The 17,934-nt window shown below is 49.5% G+C and overlaps 1 protein-coding gene across 1 annotated transcript; it reads right to left on the bottom strand.

Annotated features, from left to right (window-relative positions):
• Window positions 1-15,968: 15,968 nt before the first annotated feature.
• Window positions 15,969-17,258, bottom strand: LOC131590672 (olfactory receptor 14J1-like). Its single transcript, XM_058860934.1, has 2 exons — window positions 17,252-17,258; window positions 15,969-16,924 (listed from the first exon to the last, which is right to left on the bottom strand). The coding sequence occupies exons 1-2, from the start codon at window positions 17,256-17,258 to the stop codon at window positions 15,969-15,971; spliced, it is 963 nt and encodes a 320-aa protein (XP_058716917.1).
• Between the last annotated feature and the right edge of the window lie 676 nt (window positions 17,259-17,934).

Here is a 17,934-nt window from a genome sequence, read left to right as displayed (position 1 = left end):
TGCGTTGCCCCCGTATCCACGACAAACTCTTGTTCTTTCCCATCGATATCAATCCTGACCTTCAAGTCCTGTTCTAGTCAGCTTTGATTCTGATAATTCCCCAACACAAATGCTTGGGCACCACCTTCTGGATTCACGGGGTAACCTGTTGGTCCATTCACTGGCATTCCTCCCAGTCCAGCTTTCACTGGGCACTCATTCTTCCAGTGTCCTATCTGACGACAGAACGCGCATTGATTGGGAGCAATCCCTCCTTGCTGGGGACCAGGAGGGGCCATCCCCCGTCCCCCGAAATTGACATTCTGGAATCCTGCCCTGCCACGTCCAAAGCCACGACCGCGCCCAAAACCACCTCTGCCTCCTCCTCTATCACCGGCTTGCTGCATTATAGCTAATATATTCGCCTGCTGTTTCTTGGCCGTTTCTTTTTCTCTGTTATTATAAACCTTCCAAGCCACTTCTAGTATTTTATCTAAGTCCCGAGTATCCTGACCCTCTAATTTCTGCAGTTTTTTACTTATATCTTCCTGTGTCTGACCCAAAAAGATTAAAGCAAGCTGCAATTTTCCTGCTTCACTGTAGATCTCCAAATCAGTGAAGCGTCTAGCAGTCTCCTTAAGGCGTTCTAAAAACGCCGAAGGAGATTCATTCTTATCCTGCCTGACTGAATACAATTTTGACCAATTCAGTGTTTTAGGCATCCCAGTCCTGATTCCTTCTACTAACAACTCCTGGTACTCCCTGATAGATTCCATCCCTTCAGCCTTGTTCGGGTCCCATCCCAGATCATCACTCGGAACCAAGTCATTCACAGTTCCCCCAGCTCGATACAGTCTAATCATTTCCCGAGCGCGCTCTTTCATTGCCCGCAACACCATCTCCTTCTCAGTGGAATCCATTAAGGTATCTAATAAAACCTGCATGTCATTCCAGTCCGGGTTCTGAGTCCTAATAATCATCTTAACCACCCGTGCCACTCTTTCAGGATTCTCACGGTAATTACCTGCTGACTGCTTCCAAATCACCAAATCTCCTGGGGAGAAGGGTACTTTCACAAGCACTTTCTCTCTTTGGGGTCCCATAGCTTCCCTTAAAGGGGCGATTAACTGGGGTCCCCCATGATTTTTACGTCCCTGTCTAGTTCGTGCCGCGAGCAGAGTGTTCCGCTGATTTTGGGCAGAAGTAGGGGGAGGGATTGGAAGACGCATAGCAACCTTTTTAGCATTCCCTGGTACCACTGTTATGTTTGTCGCCTCCTCATCCTCCTCCTCCTCCTCCTCCTCCGTACTGCTTTCAGGTAACGGCGGATACAACGAGGGATGGAGTGAGGCAGAGGGGAGGGGTGAAACGGTAGGAAGGGGTGAAGCAGAAGGCGCAGGAGGCGCGCCTGGTGACGCCAGTAAAGACAAATCTTCTTCTGTCCAGGATTTTAAAGCTAAACACCGCACACATTTAGATTCCTTTTTACAACACTTCTCCCCCCCGCACTCAGATTCTTTCATCTCCAGCACCATTATTCCGCACTCGGTTTGCCACTCCTTTTTACGACGCAGTAAATGAAACAAGTCTAAATACTGTATTTAACCCCTTTTTTCACTGTCCTCCAAATAGCGCATTAACGAATTTATGGTGTCAAAATCCACAGTACCATTCTCTGGCCATGACGGCCCTTCTCGCTTATATTCGGGCCACCAATGATTACAATAATCAATCATTTTATCTTTACTCATCTCCTGGAAAAACCCTTCACTTTTCCACCTCTTCAGTAAACATCCCAGAGGGGTATTTTCTGGGATACCTTTATCAGATTGAACCATAGACTTATCAGACTGAACCATAAACTTAAGTGCCTTAAATGCCATTTTAAACCTTACTTACAGCCGTACAAAAACTCGGTAACCAATAGCAACAACCAATATGCAGCAATATACGAAGTAATAAAAACCACAACCAATACTGACAGCCCAACAAAATCTATCATACCACACACTCACACACAGTCTCTCCAACACTGAGGTAGTTTCACTTTTAGCAGCAACAACCTACAAACACCTAAACAATAAATCAACAACACATTGTCATATCAACCAATAAGCAGCAATATACAAAACCACAATCAATATTTACAGTTTAACAAATTTAAGCAAACCACATACAGCAACAAAAGGGACTTAATACCAGATAAATACCAGACCAATCCAACTTGCCGCTTCTTGACGCCGCGAGGGGCAAGTGCCGGACCTGTGCAGCTTTCGCCGCGTCTGACAGTCGGCGCCTAGGCTTCCCAGACCAACCAGACGTTTTAGCCCAACCCTGCGAGGATCGCCGCCTCGTCTTATGAGCAGGCACCCAAACCAGAACCAGAAAATAAAGCACCTTCGGGCTGACCTTTCGCAGTCGTCCGCCAGGTGCGGGGGTCGGGCACGAACCGATGACTCCCCGAGAATCACTCGGTGCCGGCGTGGAGTGGATCAGAACGCGAACGGCCCCAGTCACCTTCGGAGTCCTGCCGCGGTCGCCAGAAAACTGTTGCCCGATCCGAAGAAAACACAAACAACCGAAGTCGTTTATGCGGTGCTTTATTGAGGGCCCAGGAGCCTGTGGACTAGCGTCCAAAGACAGAGCCCCATTTCACAGAAAAATCACAGGGTTTTTATATGTTTTCTACATGATTTCTTCATCATCACAAACTTTCACTACTTGGTACGATTATCTCTTTAACCTTTAAATTCTGCCAACAGGTACATTCCTTAGATTATCTCCTAGTTACACTGCTTACATTGCAATTTCTGCTATATAGTTCATCTGCAGGTTACATGCGGCCTACCAAGCCTTAACATGACTACTACTAATGTCAACTAATGCTAACTGTTAACGTTTGCTACTATCTTAATAATACAGTTTATTGAATCAAATGGCAACACCAGGGTCAGGTGGACCCTAAACTTCGAATATGGTATAGGGAGGGGCAGTCGTGAACCCCTCTGAGACCTAACCCCAGGGTCAGGTGGACCCTAAATTTGGATAGGGGTATAGGGAGGCGCAGAGCTGTGAACCCGCTGGGAGCTTACACCAGAGAAAGGGTCGGGTGGACCCTGACTTACAGGGTTAAGTAGACCCTGACTTTGATAAAGTTGAGTCGTTTTGAAGTTTTGTTTGAAAGGAAGGTAATTTTTTTTTAAGAAATAGTAATTTTCTTTCGGAGATATTTCTTTTGGGAAGAGGCCAGGAGAGTTTAGTTGCAGTCCAGATTTGTGTTGCCTGTCATTAAATTTCAGTTCGGGTAGGGGCACCTTATCCATTATAGTTTGAGGCTTGGAAAACATAGGGGGTGTGTGAGTACTGGGAAAGTTGAGTTGTTTTGAGGTTTTGTTTGGAAAGAAGGAGAGGTAAATTTTTTTTTTTTTTTGAGAGATTTTTTTTTTTTTTTTAAGAGGCCAGGAAAGTTTAGTTGCAGTCCAGATTTGTGTTGCCCGTCATTAAATCTTAGTTCTGGTAGGGGCACCTTATCTATTTAGTTTGGGGGCCTGGAAATATGGGAGGGTGTGTAAGCAAAGAGAGTACTAAGAGAGCTAAGAGTATTCCTCGCAATAGTCCCTTAGCGAGATTGTTGGACAAATGGGACGATTGGGAAGTAACGAAAGAGCTGGATAAAATAAAGATGATCCACCTTTGTGTGGAGGTGTGGCCGAACTTGAACCTACCAGAACGGTGGCCATGGGTTGGGACACAGGACTCATGGATGTGTAGGCAACTGAATGAACATCTAAAGGCACAGGACGGGTTTGACCTAGAAGAAATACGGTATGCTGCATGTTGGCTGGAGAATGTAACAAAAGATAGAGATGTAAAAATCTGTAAGTTGCAGCATAAAGGGGAAAAGACTGAAGAGGAGGGGAGGAAGAACAAGGAGTGGGACCCCCTTGACTACTTGCCCCCTCCAAATGTTCCTGCCATTCCCCAGAGTGCACCTCCAGCTCCCCCCCAGATCCACGTGACCCCTCCTACAGCTACCCTCCCTCCACCACCTCCACCCTTTCCAATGACTACATCTCCTGTAACTCCTTCTCCAGCTGTTGTTCCCTTACCTCCTCCTAATTGGGGTCAGAGCAAACCAACACCACCATTGTCACTGTCACCTCTACAACCTTCTGGTGATCCTTTACCTACTGTCCCCTCACAGTCCAATGCTACTACTAGCCCTCAACAGGGATTTACTTCCCAAGCAGATGGTCCTAAGGCAGATGATGGACCATATTGTAACACTTGGTCCAAGGCTTCCAAACTGTTCCCTCTTAGGGAGGTTCCTATGGGAGGGGCAACTGGTGGCATTGGGTTTGTGAATGTTCCTTTGACTGCTTCAGAGGTCAGAAGTTTCAAGAAAGAAATAGGGAATTTGGTGGAGGACCCGGTGGGGATAGCCAAACAAGTGGACCAGTTTCTGGGACCCAACACGTATACGTGGGGGGAACTTAATTCAATCTTTAACATATTATTCTCCTCAGAAGAGGTCCGGCTAATAAGGATGGCGGGAATACGGATTTGGGAACGAGAAAATAGACCAGGACCCCCGGGAGATCAAAAAGTACCCATAGCAGATCCCCACTGGAACCCCAATGAGGAGGAAGGGAGGAGAAATATGAGGGAATACAGGTCCCTGATGGTGAGGGGCATAAAAGAGTCAGTCCCCAGAGGGAGTAATGCCAAATTGGCATTCGATGGCTCGCAGGAGAAGGATGAAACTCCGGCAGCCTGGTTAAACCGGCTGAAATGGAACTTTCAGCTGCATTCAAGTATTGACCCAGATGGCCCGGAAGGCCAGATGCTCCTGAAGGTGCAATTCGTGACAAGGGCTTGGCCGGATATCAGGAGAAAATTAGAGAAGATGGAGGGCTGGCAGGAAAAAGACATCAATGAACTCCTGAGGGAATCTCTCAGAGTATACCTAAGGAGAGAAGAAGAAAAAACTAGAACAAAGGCAAAGATAATGGTGACAGTTGCCAGAGAAAGTGCAGGATCAGAAAAAAGAGCTCTGGCAGCAACAGGTCAAGAGAGGCCAGGGCCAGCAAAACCTTGGAAGAGGTATCCAGAAAGAACAGGGAAACCATGGGCCGGACGTTGCTTCTACTGCAATGAGGTTGGACATTTTCAAAGAGACTGTAAAAAGTTACAGGTTGATGAAGCCATTGCCCGAGAACAAGATGTTCTAGAGAAAGTTTTGAAAGGGGATGATTAGGGGTGTCGGGGGCTTTATATAGTAGAGGACCCCATGAAACACCTGACAGAGCCCTTGGCAAACTTTCAAGTGGGTCCATTGAGAGAGGACATGGAATTTTTAATAGACACTGGGGCCGAAAGATCTAGTATAAACAAGTTGCCATCAGGAGTCATCATAGGTGAAAAGACCTGTGAGGTAATAGGGGCAGAGGGGAGACCATTTAGAGCTCTGGTGATTGAAAATGTAGAGATAAGAGGAAACTCCAAGCAATGCAAGGTGAATTTTTATCTGCTTACCCAAGTTGGAAAGTAACCTACTAGGGAGAGACCTTCAAGTCCTTTTAGGTGTGGGAGTAATCCCTGAGGATGGGAAGATGGTGGTAAAAATTATGGCACTTACCCAAAACGAAATGGAGGAAATTAACCCAGAAGTGTGGGCTGGCCAAGGAGAGAGAGGACTTTTGGGGATACCCCCAATAGTGGTGGAGATGGTGAAAGATACCCCACCAGTGAGAGTGAAACAATACCCCATCTCACCGGAAGGAAGAGAGGGGTTAGCCCCAATAATCAGACAACTGTTAGAAGAAGGGGTCTTAGAACCCTGTATGTCCCCTCACAATACACCCATTTTGGCTGTAAAGAAAGCCGATGGAAGTTATCGGCTGGTACAAGACCTACGGGAAGTCAACAAAAAGACTGTTTCCAGGCATCCTGTTGTGCCAGATCCCTATACCCTCCTCAGCAAAGTGCCGAGAGAACATCAATGGTTTACCACCATAGATTTGAAAGATGCCTTTTGGACCTGTCCCCTCTCAGAGGAGCGTAGAGACTGGTTTGCTTTTGAATGGGATGATCCCGTCACCAGAAGGAAACAACAACTTAGGTGGACACGTCTCCCCCAAGGATTTTCAGAGTCTCCTAACCTCTTTGGGCAAGCATTAGAGAAGTTGTTGGAACAATTTGATTTGGAGGAAGGGGTACAACTGCTCCAATATGTAGATGACCTACTGGTCTCGGGAAAGAGCCAAAGTCAAGTAAAAGATACCAGCATACGGCTTTTGAACTTCTTGGGCAAACAAGGATTGAGAGTATCACAAAATAAATTACAATTTGTGGAATCAGAGGTAAAGTTCTTAGGCCACCTGATTGGAAGTGGTTATAAAAAACTGAGCCCGGAGAGGATCTCGGGAATCCTGTCCATTGAGCCCCCAAAGACTAAGAGGGATGTGAGGAAACTGCTGGGGCTGGTAGGATATTGCAGGTGGTGGATAGAACGATACTCAGAATGTGTAAAATTTCTGTATGAGAAGTTGATCAGCCCGGAACCCGTACACTGGACAGAGAGAGATGAGGAGCAGTTGCGGAACTTAAAGAGCAAGTTATCCACAGCTCCAGTCCTGAGCCTGCCAGACCTAAGTAAAGGATTTGATTTATTTATAAACACAGAGGGTGGAGCAGCATATGGGGTACTGACCCAGGAATGGGGAAATTGCAATAAACCTGTGGCATATCTATCTAAGCTACTGGATCCAGTGGCCAGGGGTTGGCCAGTGTGCCTGCAAGCAATTGCGGCTACTGCTGTCCTACTGGAGGAGGCCCAGAGATTAACCCTATATGGAAAAATAAAAGTGCATACCCCACATGATTTAAGAACAGTGCTCAGCCAGCAAGCACAGCAATGGCTCACTGATGCCCGAATTCTGAAATATGAAATCATTCTGATGAATACAGACAATTTGGTGATCGCCACCTCCAAGTGCTTAAACCCAGCCCAGTTCCTTTCTGGGGAACCCCTAGAAAGCTTAGAACATGACTGTATTGAGCTTATATCTTTACAAACAAAAGTGAGAGAAGACCTGGGAGACACACCTTTGCCGCATGGTGAAATCATGTTTAGAGATGGATCCTCAAGGATGACAGGGGGAATGAGGGCCTCAGGGTATGCCATAGTGGATGGGAAAACAATGCAGGTAATGGAAAAAGGAAAATTGCCATCAAATTGGTCAGCACAAAGTTGTGAACTTTATGCTCTAAAAAGAGGTTTAGAGTTGCTGGAAGAGAAATCGGGAACCATCTACACGGACTCGAGATATGCATTTGGAGTAGTACACATATTTGGAAAGATCTGGGAAGAAAGAGGTTATATCAACTCGAAAGGGAAGAATATAATTCATGAAAAATTAGTTAAACTACTCCTAGAAGCCTTGAGAAAACCAGCAGAAATAGCCATAGTTCACATAAAAGGACACCAGAGAGCTGATACCCTGGAGGCAAGAGGAAATAGGATGGCAGACCAAGCAGCGAAAGAAGCGGCATTAGGGCTGGAGGATCCAGTTAAGTCTTTCCACTTGAAAGAGGCACAAGAACAAGAGGAAGGGGACATAGAACCTATATATAGTGAAAAAGAGAAAAAAGCAATCAGAGAACTGGGACTACATCAAGAGCAAGGGGGGAGATGGCTGACTCCAGATGGGCGGCAGTTTTTAAATCAACCTTTAGCCAGGAGAGTACTCTCTGAATTACATGGACAAACACACTGGGGAGTACAGGGGTTATGTGACCATTTCCTGAGAGAGAATCTATGCGTGGGAGTGTATGGGTTAGCTAAAGCTATCACTAAGGGGTGCATAACATGCCAAAAAGTAAATCAGAGAGCAATGAGAGAAACAGAACCAGGAGGGAGGGAAATAGCTCAAAGACCATTTCAGAGTGTGCAAATAGATTTTACCAAAATGCCTCTCTTGCAAAGCTACAAGCACCTCTTAGTCATAGTTGACCACCTAACCCACTGGGTGGAAGCATTTCCTATGAGAAAGGAGACAGCCCAAGTGGTAATTAAGGTCCTATTGGAAGACATCATCCCACGATATGGATTGGTAAATCGCATAGATTCAGATCGGGGCCCACATTTCACGGCTAAAATCTTACACCAGGTCATGAGAGCGTTGGGAATAAAGTGGGAATTACATACCCCATGGCACCCTCAGAGTTCTGGCAGGGTGGAGCGAATGAATAAGACTTTGAAAAATGTGCTTACTAAGTTAATTGAGGAGACCAAAATGAACTGGTTAAAGTGCTTGCCTTTAGCTCTTTTACGGGTCAGGACCAGGCCTCGGGCAGACCTAGCAGTTTCCCCGTATGAGATGCTGTTCGGGCTCCCATTTCTCACTACATCCCTTGGAGTCAGGAGCTATGCAGATGGAGAAACAGCTACTCGGGAATACCTAAAAACTATAGGGAGAGCTCTAGAGGACTTACGTAAAAAAGGTTATCTTCCTCAAACTTCCCCCTTAGATGTCAAAGTGCACAACATCAACCCGGGAGATTGGGTGTTAGTGAAATCCTGGACTATTGCCCCACTGACTCCTAAGTATGAGGGCCCCTTTCAGGTCCTCCTCACGACGAACACTGCAGTCCGGACACAAGAAAAGGGATCACACATCACTAGGGTGAAGGGACCAGTGACACCCCCTGACCCGGAACAAGATCATCCTAAACCCACAGTGAAACCCCCTCAATGGACAGTGTCTAAGGACCCAGGGACTCTAAATTAACTTTCAAGAAGAAGACTCCCAGTAAGAGAGGAGTATAAAAGACTTTAATCTGAAGTTATCATTGAGTTGTTCAGACTGTTACCACCTTCTTAAAGTGTAAAGTTGTTGTTACACCCTTAAATTGAAAAGTTGTTATAAGGTTGTGGTTATACTTCTAACTTAAAACTGTTACAAAGTTGCTGTAGTTCAGTGGGAGAAGCCAACTTTGTTTCCACAAAAAGGAGTATTTTAGGGCTCTCCTAGGCTTAAGCCAAAACTGCCGCTAGGATCTCCCCTACAGAGAAGTTTGAGAAGAGGTTCAGAGCAGAAGGAACAAAAAGAACTCCTCCCGTGCACCTCTTTGAAAATCCCAGGAGGCAAGACCAGATAGGCTGATTTCCAGTGATGGCCTATACTGGACTCTTAGGGAGTGTGGTGTGGCTCTTGCTGATTCGGGTCTCTAAAGGAGATACATCAGGACCATGCACCAGGTGCTACCAACCTCTCTACTACAAAGAGGAGAGAAGTTCCTTACTGCAAATCCATATGAATTTAAACCATAAATGCATAAACTCTTCCCTAGCCATGCCATGTCAGGAGGACGGACAGCGATACTGGATGGCTAAAAACACTGCCACATACCAGCAGAGACTACTGGGGGAGTGTCCTGTGGGACAATGGCTGTGTTTCGGAGATGAACTCAGGCAGAATAGACCCATTGACCTGATAAAAGAAAAGGAAATAACTCATCCCAAGGATGTAGGAGGGGAGTTGGACCTTCCAAGGGGGAAAAACGTATTTGTGGACCTGGTGGAGAGAATAAGCCAGGAATTAAATGTAACCAATTGCTGGCTGTGTGGTAACACCCAAATGACTGATATCTGGCCTTGGGAAGGTATCAGTTTAGGACCCTTGGAATTACTTAAGTGGAAGCAAAGTAAGCCAAAACTCCCATCTTTAGGAATAAGAAAAATAGAACAATGGAACCTAAAGAACAAGGTGATAGGAGAGGAATGTATTTTGAGGAGAGGAGAAATGTTTGACATCCCAGTAGGAAACATGGCATGTAAGCGTTATCTGAAGATCAAGAAAGGAATAACTCAATGGGTACCTAAGGCCCCCGTAAAGTATTGGTCTATAGAGAAAGATTCCCACAGTTGTACCTTTCACGAGGGACATCAATTATATGAATGTGCAGGTGGGGAGACAAACCCCTTCTGGGCAATGAAAGAACTGTCTAAATTCTGGCAGACCCCCTCGGCAATCAGTAGTAATTTCTGGGAAACACCAGAACATTTGTTCTGGATTTGCGGAGATACTGCATACACAAAACTTCCAGGCAGTTGGGCAGGAACATGCACGATCAGAATAGTGAAGCCTGCTTTCTTCCTATTGCCAAAAGAACTTGGGGCAAATCTGGGGATTCCACTGTTTGATGATTTAAAAAAGGACTTACACCGACAAAAGAGAGGGACCATCCAAATGGGAGGTGACCAAGAATGGAAAGGAAAAATCTGGACACCAGAAGAGATCATCAAAACTTATGGACCTGCTACCTGGGCCCAAGACGGGTCCTGGGGATATCGGACCCCAATTTATATGCTGAATAGAATAATTCGGCTACAAGCAGTACTCAAAATAGTATCCAATAAAACCGCCCTGGCCCTAGATCACATCAGTGACCAACTAACCCAAACTCGCTCTGTAATCTACCAAATCAGGCTAGCAGTTGACTATCTACTGGCTGATGAAGGAGGAATCTGTGGTAAGTTTAATAACTCTGAATGCTGCCTGGAAATAAATGACAGGAATGAGGTAATCAAAAATATATCCCAAGGGATCAGAAAGATCGCTTATGTGGGAACCCAACAGTGGACACCCCTGATCAGCACGAACTGGTGGGATGGGTTTTGGTCTTGGAAGGGAGAGTGGTGGAAGAAAATAGCCTTTATCATCATATGTGCTATTACTGGGTTAGTCTTCTTGCCATGCATACTCCCCTGTGTAACCCGACTGATTACCACCTCAGTGAAAGCCAGCCTTGAAGTTCCAGGAGGATTAAGACAATCAAAAGAAGTAAGTAAAATAATGGTACTAAACACTCCTGACAGCACAGAACAGGGGGACGCTAAAGAAATCTATCTTAGATTTCAAAAACTAAAATAAATTTACATCCCAGATGCTGAGGCACCAAATTGATGCGGGTTTACAACCCGATCAAAGTAATAGAGGGGGGAATTGATATAAATAAGCCCTACCTGCAGTCCACGTTCCGCAAATGTTCTCTCCAGTTCTCTCCAGCCTCTGTTCCAGACGTTCCGGTTCTGGCCCCGTGCCGAGCTGTTCCCTCGTTTCTCCTGTCCGGCAGCGCCCGGGGTCGGGGATGCCCCGGCACAACAACCGAAGTTAGGGGATTTCCAACATGGCGACCGGAGGCTTCCCGAAGCTGCGGCCGGGAAGGAGAACCTCCCGAAATGGCGATTGGAGGTTATGCAAATCAACTGCCAAAAAACACCACCTTGGACAAAAAACCCGATCTATGGAGCATCAGAACACTGAATAAAGAAACTGAAAGCGATGCCCTAAGGTCGGGATCAAGGGACACTACCCACCCACTCCACTTTCCTCGCCATGACCGGAAAGAGACTCGCTAGAGGTGACACCCCTGGACTTTCGAGCCAAAGGGGACTCTGGGTGTACCCTCGAGGACGGAGATCCCAGCTTGGTCTACATTGCACCCCATAGGCAGAGCCACATTCCTCCTCCTCCTCCGAGTCGCTTTAGGGAGCGCTGGTGGTGTGCGCGCGACCCGTCGGGCCCCCACCCAAAGCTGATTCGAATAAAGGCTTTAAAACAGGAGAAGAAGGTCTCCTGGCCCTGTTTTTATCATCAGGGACACGAGCAGGCCGAGACAGAGCTGCCAGGGGCTCAGCACTGGCAGGGGCTGTGCAATGTCCCAGAGGGGGCTGTGTCACAGCGGCACCTCTGGGGCTGTGTCCTGGAGCCCCAGAGCAGCTGGGATGTCAGAAAGGGGCTGTGTGACAGCTCCGAGTGGGTTGTGTGAGGTCACAGATGGGGCTGGGACATCACAGAGTTTGTTGTGTGAGGTCACTGAGCAGCTACAGCATCATAGAGGGGATTCTGTGACATCACAGAGCAGGCTGGGACATCACAGAGAGGACTGTGACATTAGACATTAGATAGATGACATCACAGAGCAGGCTGTGACATCATGGCATGGCTGTATGACATCACAGACCTGGCTGTGAGATCAAAGTGTGTTCTGTGACATCACAGGGTGTCTGTATGACATCACAAAGAGGGCTGAGTGACATCACTGATGGGTTTGTGACATCACAGAGCTGGCTATGACATCACAGAGGAGGGTGTCAGGCCATAGAGCACACTCTGCCATCATAGAGGGTGGCTCTGTGACATCAGAGAGTGGTTTGTGACATCAGAATGTGGCTGTGTAACATCATAGAGCAGGCTGTGACATCACAGTAGACTGTGACAATATTTGGTATCTTTGTGACATCACAGTCTTCTGTGACATCACAGCACAGCTGTATGACATCACAGGATGACATACCAGAGTTGGCTCTGTGACATCACAAGGGCTGCCCAGAGTGGGCTGTGATGTCACAGGGGGCTCTGTGACATCCCAGGTGTCTGTGTGACATCACAGGGGGCTCTGTGACATCCCAGGTGTCTGTGTGACATCACAGGTGTCTGTGTGACATCCCAGGTGTCTGAGTGACATCACAGGTGTCTGTGTGACATCCCAGGTGTCTGAGTGACATCACAGGTGTCTGAGTGACATCACAGGGAGCAGTGTGACATCACAGGGAGCAGTGTGACATCACAGGTGTCTGTGTGACATCACGGGGGACAATGTGAGGTCACTGGGGAGGTCACTCCACCCCAGCCCCCCTCACAGTTCCCCCCAGAGAAGTTCAACGCTGCTCCTGCACAGCGGGGTCCCCTGTCCCCCTGGGTTCCCCCACCCCTGGTGCCGCAGCCTCCCCCAGAGGATGTTCCATCAGATCAACCCCAGAGCCTGACACAGGGACGGGGCTGGGGCCGTGGGGGTGGGACAGGGGGACAGGGACCCCCCGGCAGCATCCCTGTGTCCCCCAGGGCCAGAGCCTGGGCCAGGGCTCCTTCACCCTGTCACCAACGAGGGCTTGAGAGCGCTTGAAAAATCCCCGGCAAGGGAGCAGCAAAAACCAGATTTAATATTAAGTGACAGCAGCACAAAGTTCCTTGGCAAGAGTCACTCTGGTCCTGACTGGACACTTCAGGCACAGCAAGGAAACAAAGCAACAACAAAACCAAACAAAATTCAGGCAATCCAACCAGAAATGAACCCAGAACTGTCCGTGTGTGTGTGTGTGTGTGTGTGTGTGTGTGTGTGTGTGTGACAAAAGGACACTGAGGGCAAGGATAAAAGGAATATGGCCTAAAAGCTTAACAGAGCTCAAACTTAACAGGACTTAACCTATACCTTAACTGATACCTTCAACTTCACAGTTTAACAAAAGATCAGCACTTTACAGTATTTATACTAACTTATAACCTATGACTTCATGATTTAGCAGCGGAAAAACACTTAACGTTATTAAACATAACTTATAACTTCTATTAAATGTAACAACAGAACAAGAGGACCATTCTTAGCAGCATTTAACTTAGTTTATACCTCGTGACCTACCCTCACTCACAGGCCTGACTGACTCAGATCTCCAGGGCACTCCAGCCCCTCTGAGAGCTGCATTTCTGCCACATTTGCCAGGGCACAGCGCTGGTGTGTGCACACAGACACAAAGAGGCAGTGCAAGGCAGCTGTGAGAAATTCCCCTGCAGGGCAGGGAAATGCTCCCTGTGGATGCTTTGGCATCTCCCCAGCGGGCGAGGGGCTGAGCCTGGAGGAGTGCGGGGATCGGCCCAGGCTCCGTCGTTGTTTGGGGATGCCCCGAGTGCAGCAAACGGGAGAGTTCCCGGCTCGCAGAGGCCCCGCTCAGAGGGAGGTGGCTGGGCCAGGAGAGCTGCAAGGGGCTCCTTTTGGAACGCTGTTTGTAGGGCCCCAAGAGAGGGGCTTCAGGCACAGCAATGTTTCATCCTGGCCGCACTTGGCATCAACAGCTTTCTTTGCAAGGCTGAGAACAGGGATGTTGTGCCACGGAGGGAACAGAAACAGTTCCCAGGGCTGCTCCTGAAGCAAGCAGGAGCTGGTTGGCAGCAGCAGTGCCTGGGAGCAGACAGTGTTTCTGATGAGCTGCACAGGAGCTGAGCCCAGGGGCTGTTGGCCAAGGCCCAGGCCCAAGGAGCATTTCTCAGCTGGCAGGGCGGCCTGAGAAGGGGAGGGGGGAATGCACCAGCACAGGGCCCATGGAACCAAGGGACCATTGTGACACTGTGGGGCACCGTGGAATCATGGAGACCACTGTGACATTGCTGGGACTCATGGAACCATGGAGAGACCATTAATTCACTTCACAGCCTCAAGGAACCAAGGGGCCATTGTGACACTGTGAGGCCACATGGAACCAGTGAGTCCTGCACGCTCACCCAGGCTGAGATGGACACTGCTGGTTTCTCTGGCAGGCTCTCTGAGCCCAGCCCAGCTCCCTCCAAGCTGTCCCAGCTGCCCTGAGCTCTCGGCAGCAGCCAGGGCCTCTCCCCAGCACAGCCCAGCCGGCTCTGGCCCCACAGCTCTGCTCAGGGCAGGCTGCTCTGGGCACTGCCCCACGGCCTCAGCCCCTCTGCAGGGCACAGCAGCAGCTGCAGCTCAGAGAGGCCTCAGCCCCAGCCATGGGGAAGGTGCTTGGCCAAGGGAAAAGGAGGCTCCCTGGGTGCCCTGCTCTCCTCTCCCTGAGGTGCTGAGAGCTCTTCAGCCCCTCTTGCCATCCCATCTGCCCAGGCCAGCACCACAGCCCCGGCCTTGGGGCCCTCAAGAGCTGCTCCTGCTCCAGGCCCAGGGCCCATCCCAAAGCTGGGATAGCCAGAAATCTGTGCCTATTTCTGTTCATTCCTGTTCTGATGAGGAGGGATCCTCAGCCACTTGGAGGTTGTTGATCAATTTTACTATTCCAGAGGCCACCTCTTTCTTGGGCTCATGGAATCAAGAGGCCCCTGTGACACTGCAGGGCCTTGTGGAACCATGCAGAGCATTGCAACAGAGCAGGACCTCGTGTCATGATGGAGCCATTGGGACACTGCAGGGCTCCATGGAACCAAGGGGCCAGTGTTACACCTCAGGGACTCATGGAATGAAGGAAACATGTTTGACACCATGGTGCCCTTGGGACCATGAGGCCCAGTGGTGACAGTGTGGAACCAAGGAGAGCATTGCTGCACTGTGAGATCTCATGGAACCAAGGATCCACTGGGACACTGCGGGGCCTTGGGGGACCAAGGTGCCATTGTGACACTGCGGCGCCCAAGGATCCAAGGGACTTTGTGACACCAAAGGGTCCCATGGAACCAAAGGGACATTGTGACTCTGGGAGGCCTCATGGAATCATGGAGACCATTGTGACACTCTAGGGCCCCATGGAACCGTGGTGACACCAAGTTGGCTGGGGGTGTTGATGTGCTGCAGGGTAGGAGGGCTCTGCACAGGGACCTGGACAGGCTGGATCCAGGGCCCAAACCCAACAAAGTGAGGTTTAACAAGACCAAGTGCCAGGTCCTGCACTTTGGCCACAACAACCCCCGCAGTGCTCCAGGCTGGGGACAGAGTGGAGGGACAGCAGCCAGGCAGAAAGGGACCTGGGGTACTGACAGACAGCAGGCTGGACATGAGCCAGCAGTGTGCCCAGGTGGCCAAGGAGGTCAATGGCCCCTGGCCTGGATCAGGAATGGTGTGGCCAGCAGGAGCAGAGCTTCAGTGCCACCCCTGACTTGTCCCCAGCTCTGCACACAGACACTGCTGCTGCAGCTCCAGAGAAGGGAACAAAAGGGAGATCTCTGGAGAAAACTTTGCTGGGAGACCCTTTAGTTCCTTTAAAGCCACCAAGAGCGCAGCCCCTCATTGACACAGTGCATGGGCACAGGGAAGGTGGAGAGAAACAAAATGAGAAATGGCACAAACAATGACATTTCTTTGTGGACAAGATTAAAAAGGGAAAAGAAAGAAAACCTCCAAAATGAAACGAACAAGAAGTATCAAAGATGACTTTTATTACAAGTGATTTGCAGAAACTGGCCAGCAGTTTAATGTTTTTGAAATTTTCCGGTCATCAGTGTCCACACTGCAGCCTTGAGCTCCTGGTTCCTCAGGCTGTAGATGAGGGGGTTCAGGGCTGGGGCCACCACTGAGTACAGAAGTGACAGTGCCAGATCCAGGGATGGGGAGGAGATGGAGGGAGGCTTCAGGTGTGCAAATGAGGCAGTGCTGAGGAAGAGGGAGACCACGGCCAGGTGAGGGAGGCAGGTGGAAAAGGCTTTGTGCCGTCCCTGCTCAGAGGGGATCCTCAGCACAGCCCTGAAGATCTGCACATAGGAGAAAACAATGAATACAAAACAGCCAAGTAGCAAACACGCACTAACAGCAATGAGCCCAAGTTCTCTAGTATAGGAATTTGAGCAGGAGAGCTTTAAGATCTGTGGAATTTCACAGAAGAACTGGTCCAGGGCATTGCCATGGCACAGGGGGAGGGAAATTGTATTGGCTGTGTGCATGAGAGCACTGAGAAAGGCACTGGCCCAGGCAGCTGCTGCCATGTGGGCACAAGCTCTGCTGCCCAGGAGGGTCTCGTAGTGCAGGGGTTTGCAGATGGACACGTAGCGGTCGTAACACATGATGGTCAGGAGATAAAACTCTGCTGAGATAAAGAACAGAAAGATAAAGAGCTGTGCAGCACATCCTGCATAGGAGATGTCTCTGGTGTCCCAGAGGGAATTGTGCATGGCTTTGGGCACAGTGGTGCAGATGGAGCCCAGGTCACTGAGGGCCAGGTTGAGCAGGAAGAAGAACATGGGGCTGTGCAGGTGGTGGCTGCAGGCTATGGCACTGATGATGAGGATGTTGCCCAGGAGGGCAGCCAGGGAGATGCCCAGGAAGAGGCAGAAGTGCAGGAGCTGCAGCTGCCGCGTGTCTGCCAATGCCAGCAGCAGGAAGTGGCTGATGGAGCTGCTGTTGGACATTTGCTGTGGCTGCACATGGGGACCTGTTCATGAAGAAAAAGGACAGTGATAAGTCAGGAGAGGCTGGGACTCACCTTTGTTCCTCCTCTGGGAAAACCTTCACCCAGGTCCCTGCCTGAGCTCCAGCTGTGCTGGGTGTGCCAGGAGCAGCCAGGCCTGTGCCTGGGGGCTCTCCAGGAGCCATCCCTGCCCTGCTGCCCTGGGTTTGTGGCCATGTGGCAGAGGGACAAGGCTGGAAATTCAGGATATGTCAGGGGAATCACTCCTAATGCAGAAGGGCTTGGTAGCATCTGCACACACAATTCTAAAGTAAGGCAGGAGTTGGTTTTAGGAATTGTTTTCCTGCCCACACATCATTCCTGGTTCTCTGAGGTCAGAAATCCCCAGCATTTCTGCTGCACTCAGAGTTTACCACTGAGAGATGTGAGAGGCAAAGGATTCCCTGTGGCTTAGGGAAGGTGAGGGGCTGGATGGGCTTGTTCCCAACTGCCCTGGGTTTGCATCTTTGGCTGGAATCAGAGCACAATCACACTCCTGTGTCACCCTGGTATAAACCAGACCCTGCCCAGAGCAGAGGGATCCCTGAATGTCTCACCCTCTCTAAAGGTCTCTGGGCAAGGTCTCAGCACCCTCCTCTGCCAAGGACACTCACGGCTCCCTTGGCAAAGCCAACAGCATTTCCTCAGCTGTGACATCTCTGCCCTTCCCCGTGGGACATTCAGGGAACTCCAAGAGGCTCTGGCACAGATTTGCAGCCAGGAGGGCAGCTCAGAGCTTGGAAGGACACAGCAAGGAGATCCCCAGGTGTGCCCATGATGGGATCTCAGGGAGGGGGCTCAGCTCATTCCCCTTTCCCATGGACTGCTTTGCCCACAGCCCCACAGGTCACAGGGAAGCTGGGACACCCCATTCCCATGGACACACCTGCCTGGCAGCAATCCCAAGGGCAGGGCCTGACTCAGCTGCTGCAGATGCCAGAGGCTCCCTGAGAGCCCCAGGTAACAATGACAATAGCAGAGCAGTGCGTTCAGGC

This window comes from Poecile atricapillus, chromosome 34 (assembly GCF_030490865.1).
Source record: "Poecile atricapillus isolate bPoeAtr1 chromosome 34, bPoeAtr1.hap1, whole genome shotgun sequence".
Classification (NCBI taxonomy): Eukaryota; Metazoa; Chordata; class Aves; order Passeriformes; family Paridae; genus Poecile; species Poecile atricapillus.
Note: the sequence above shows the minus strand (reverse complement) of the source record. Positions and strands in the feature narration are given on the sequence as shown.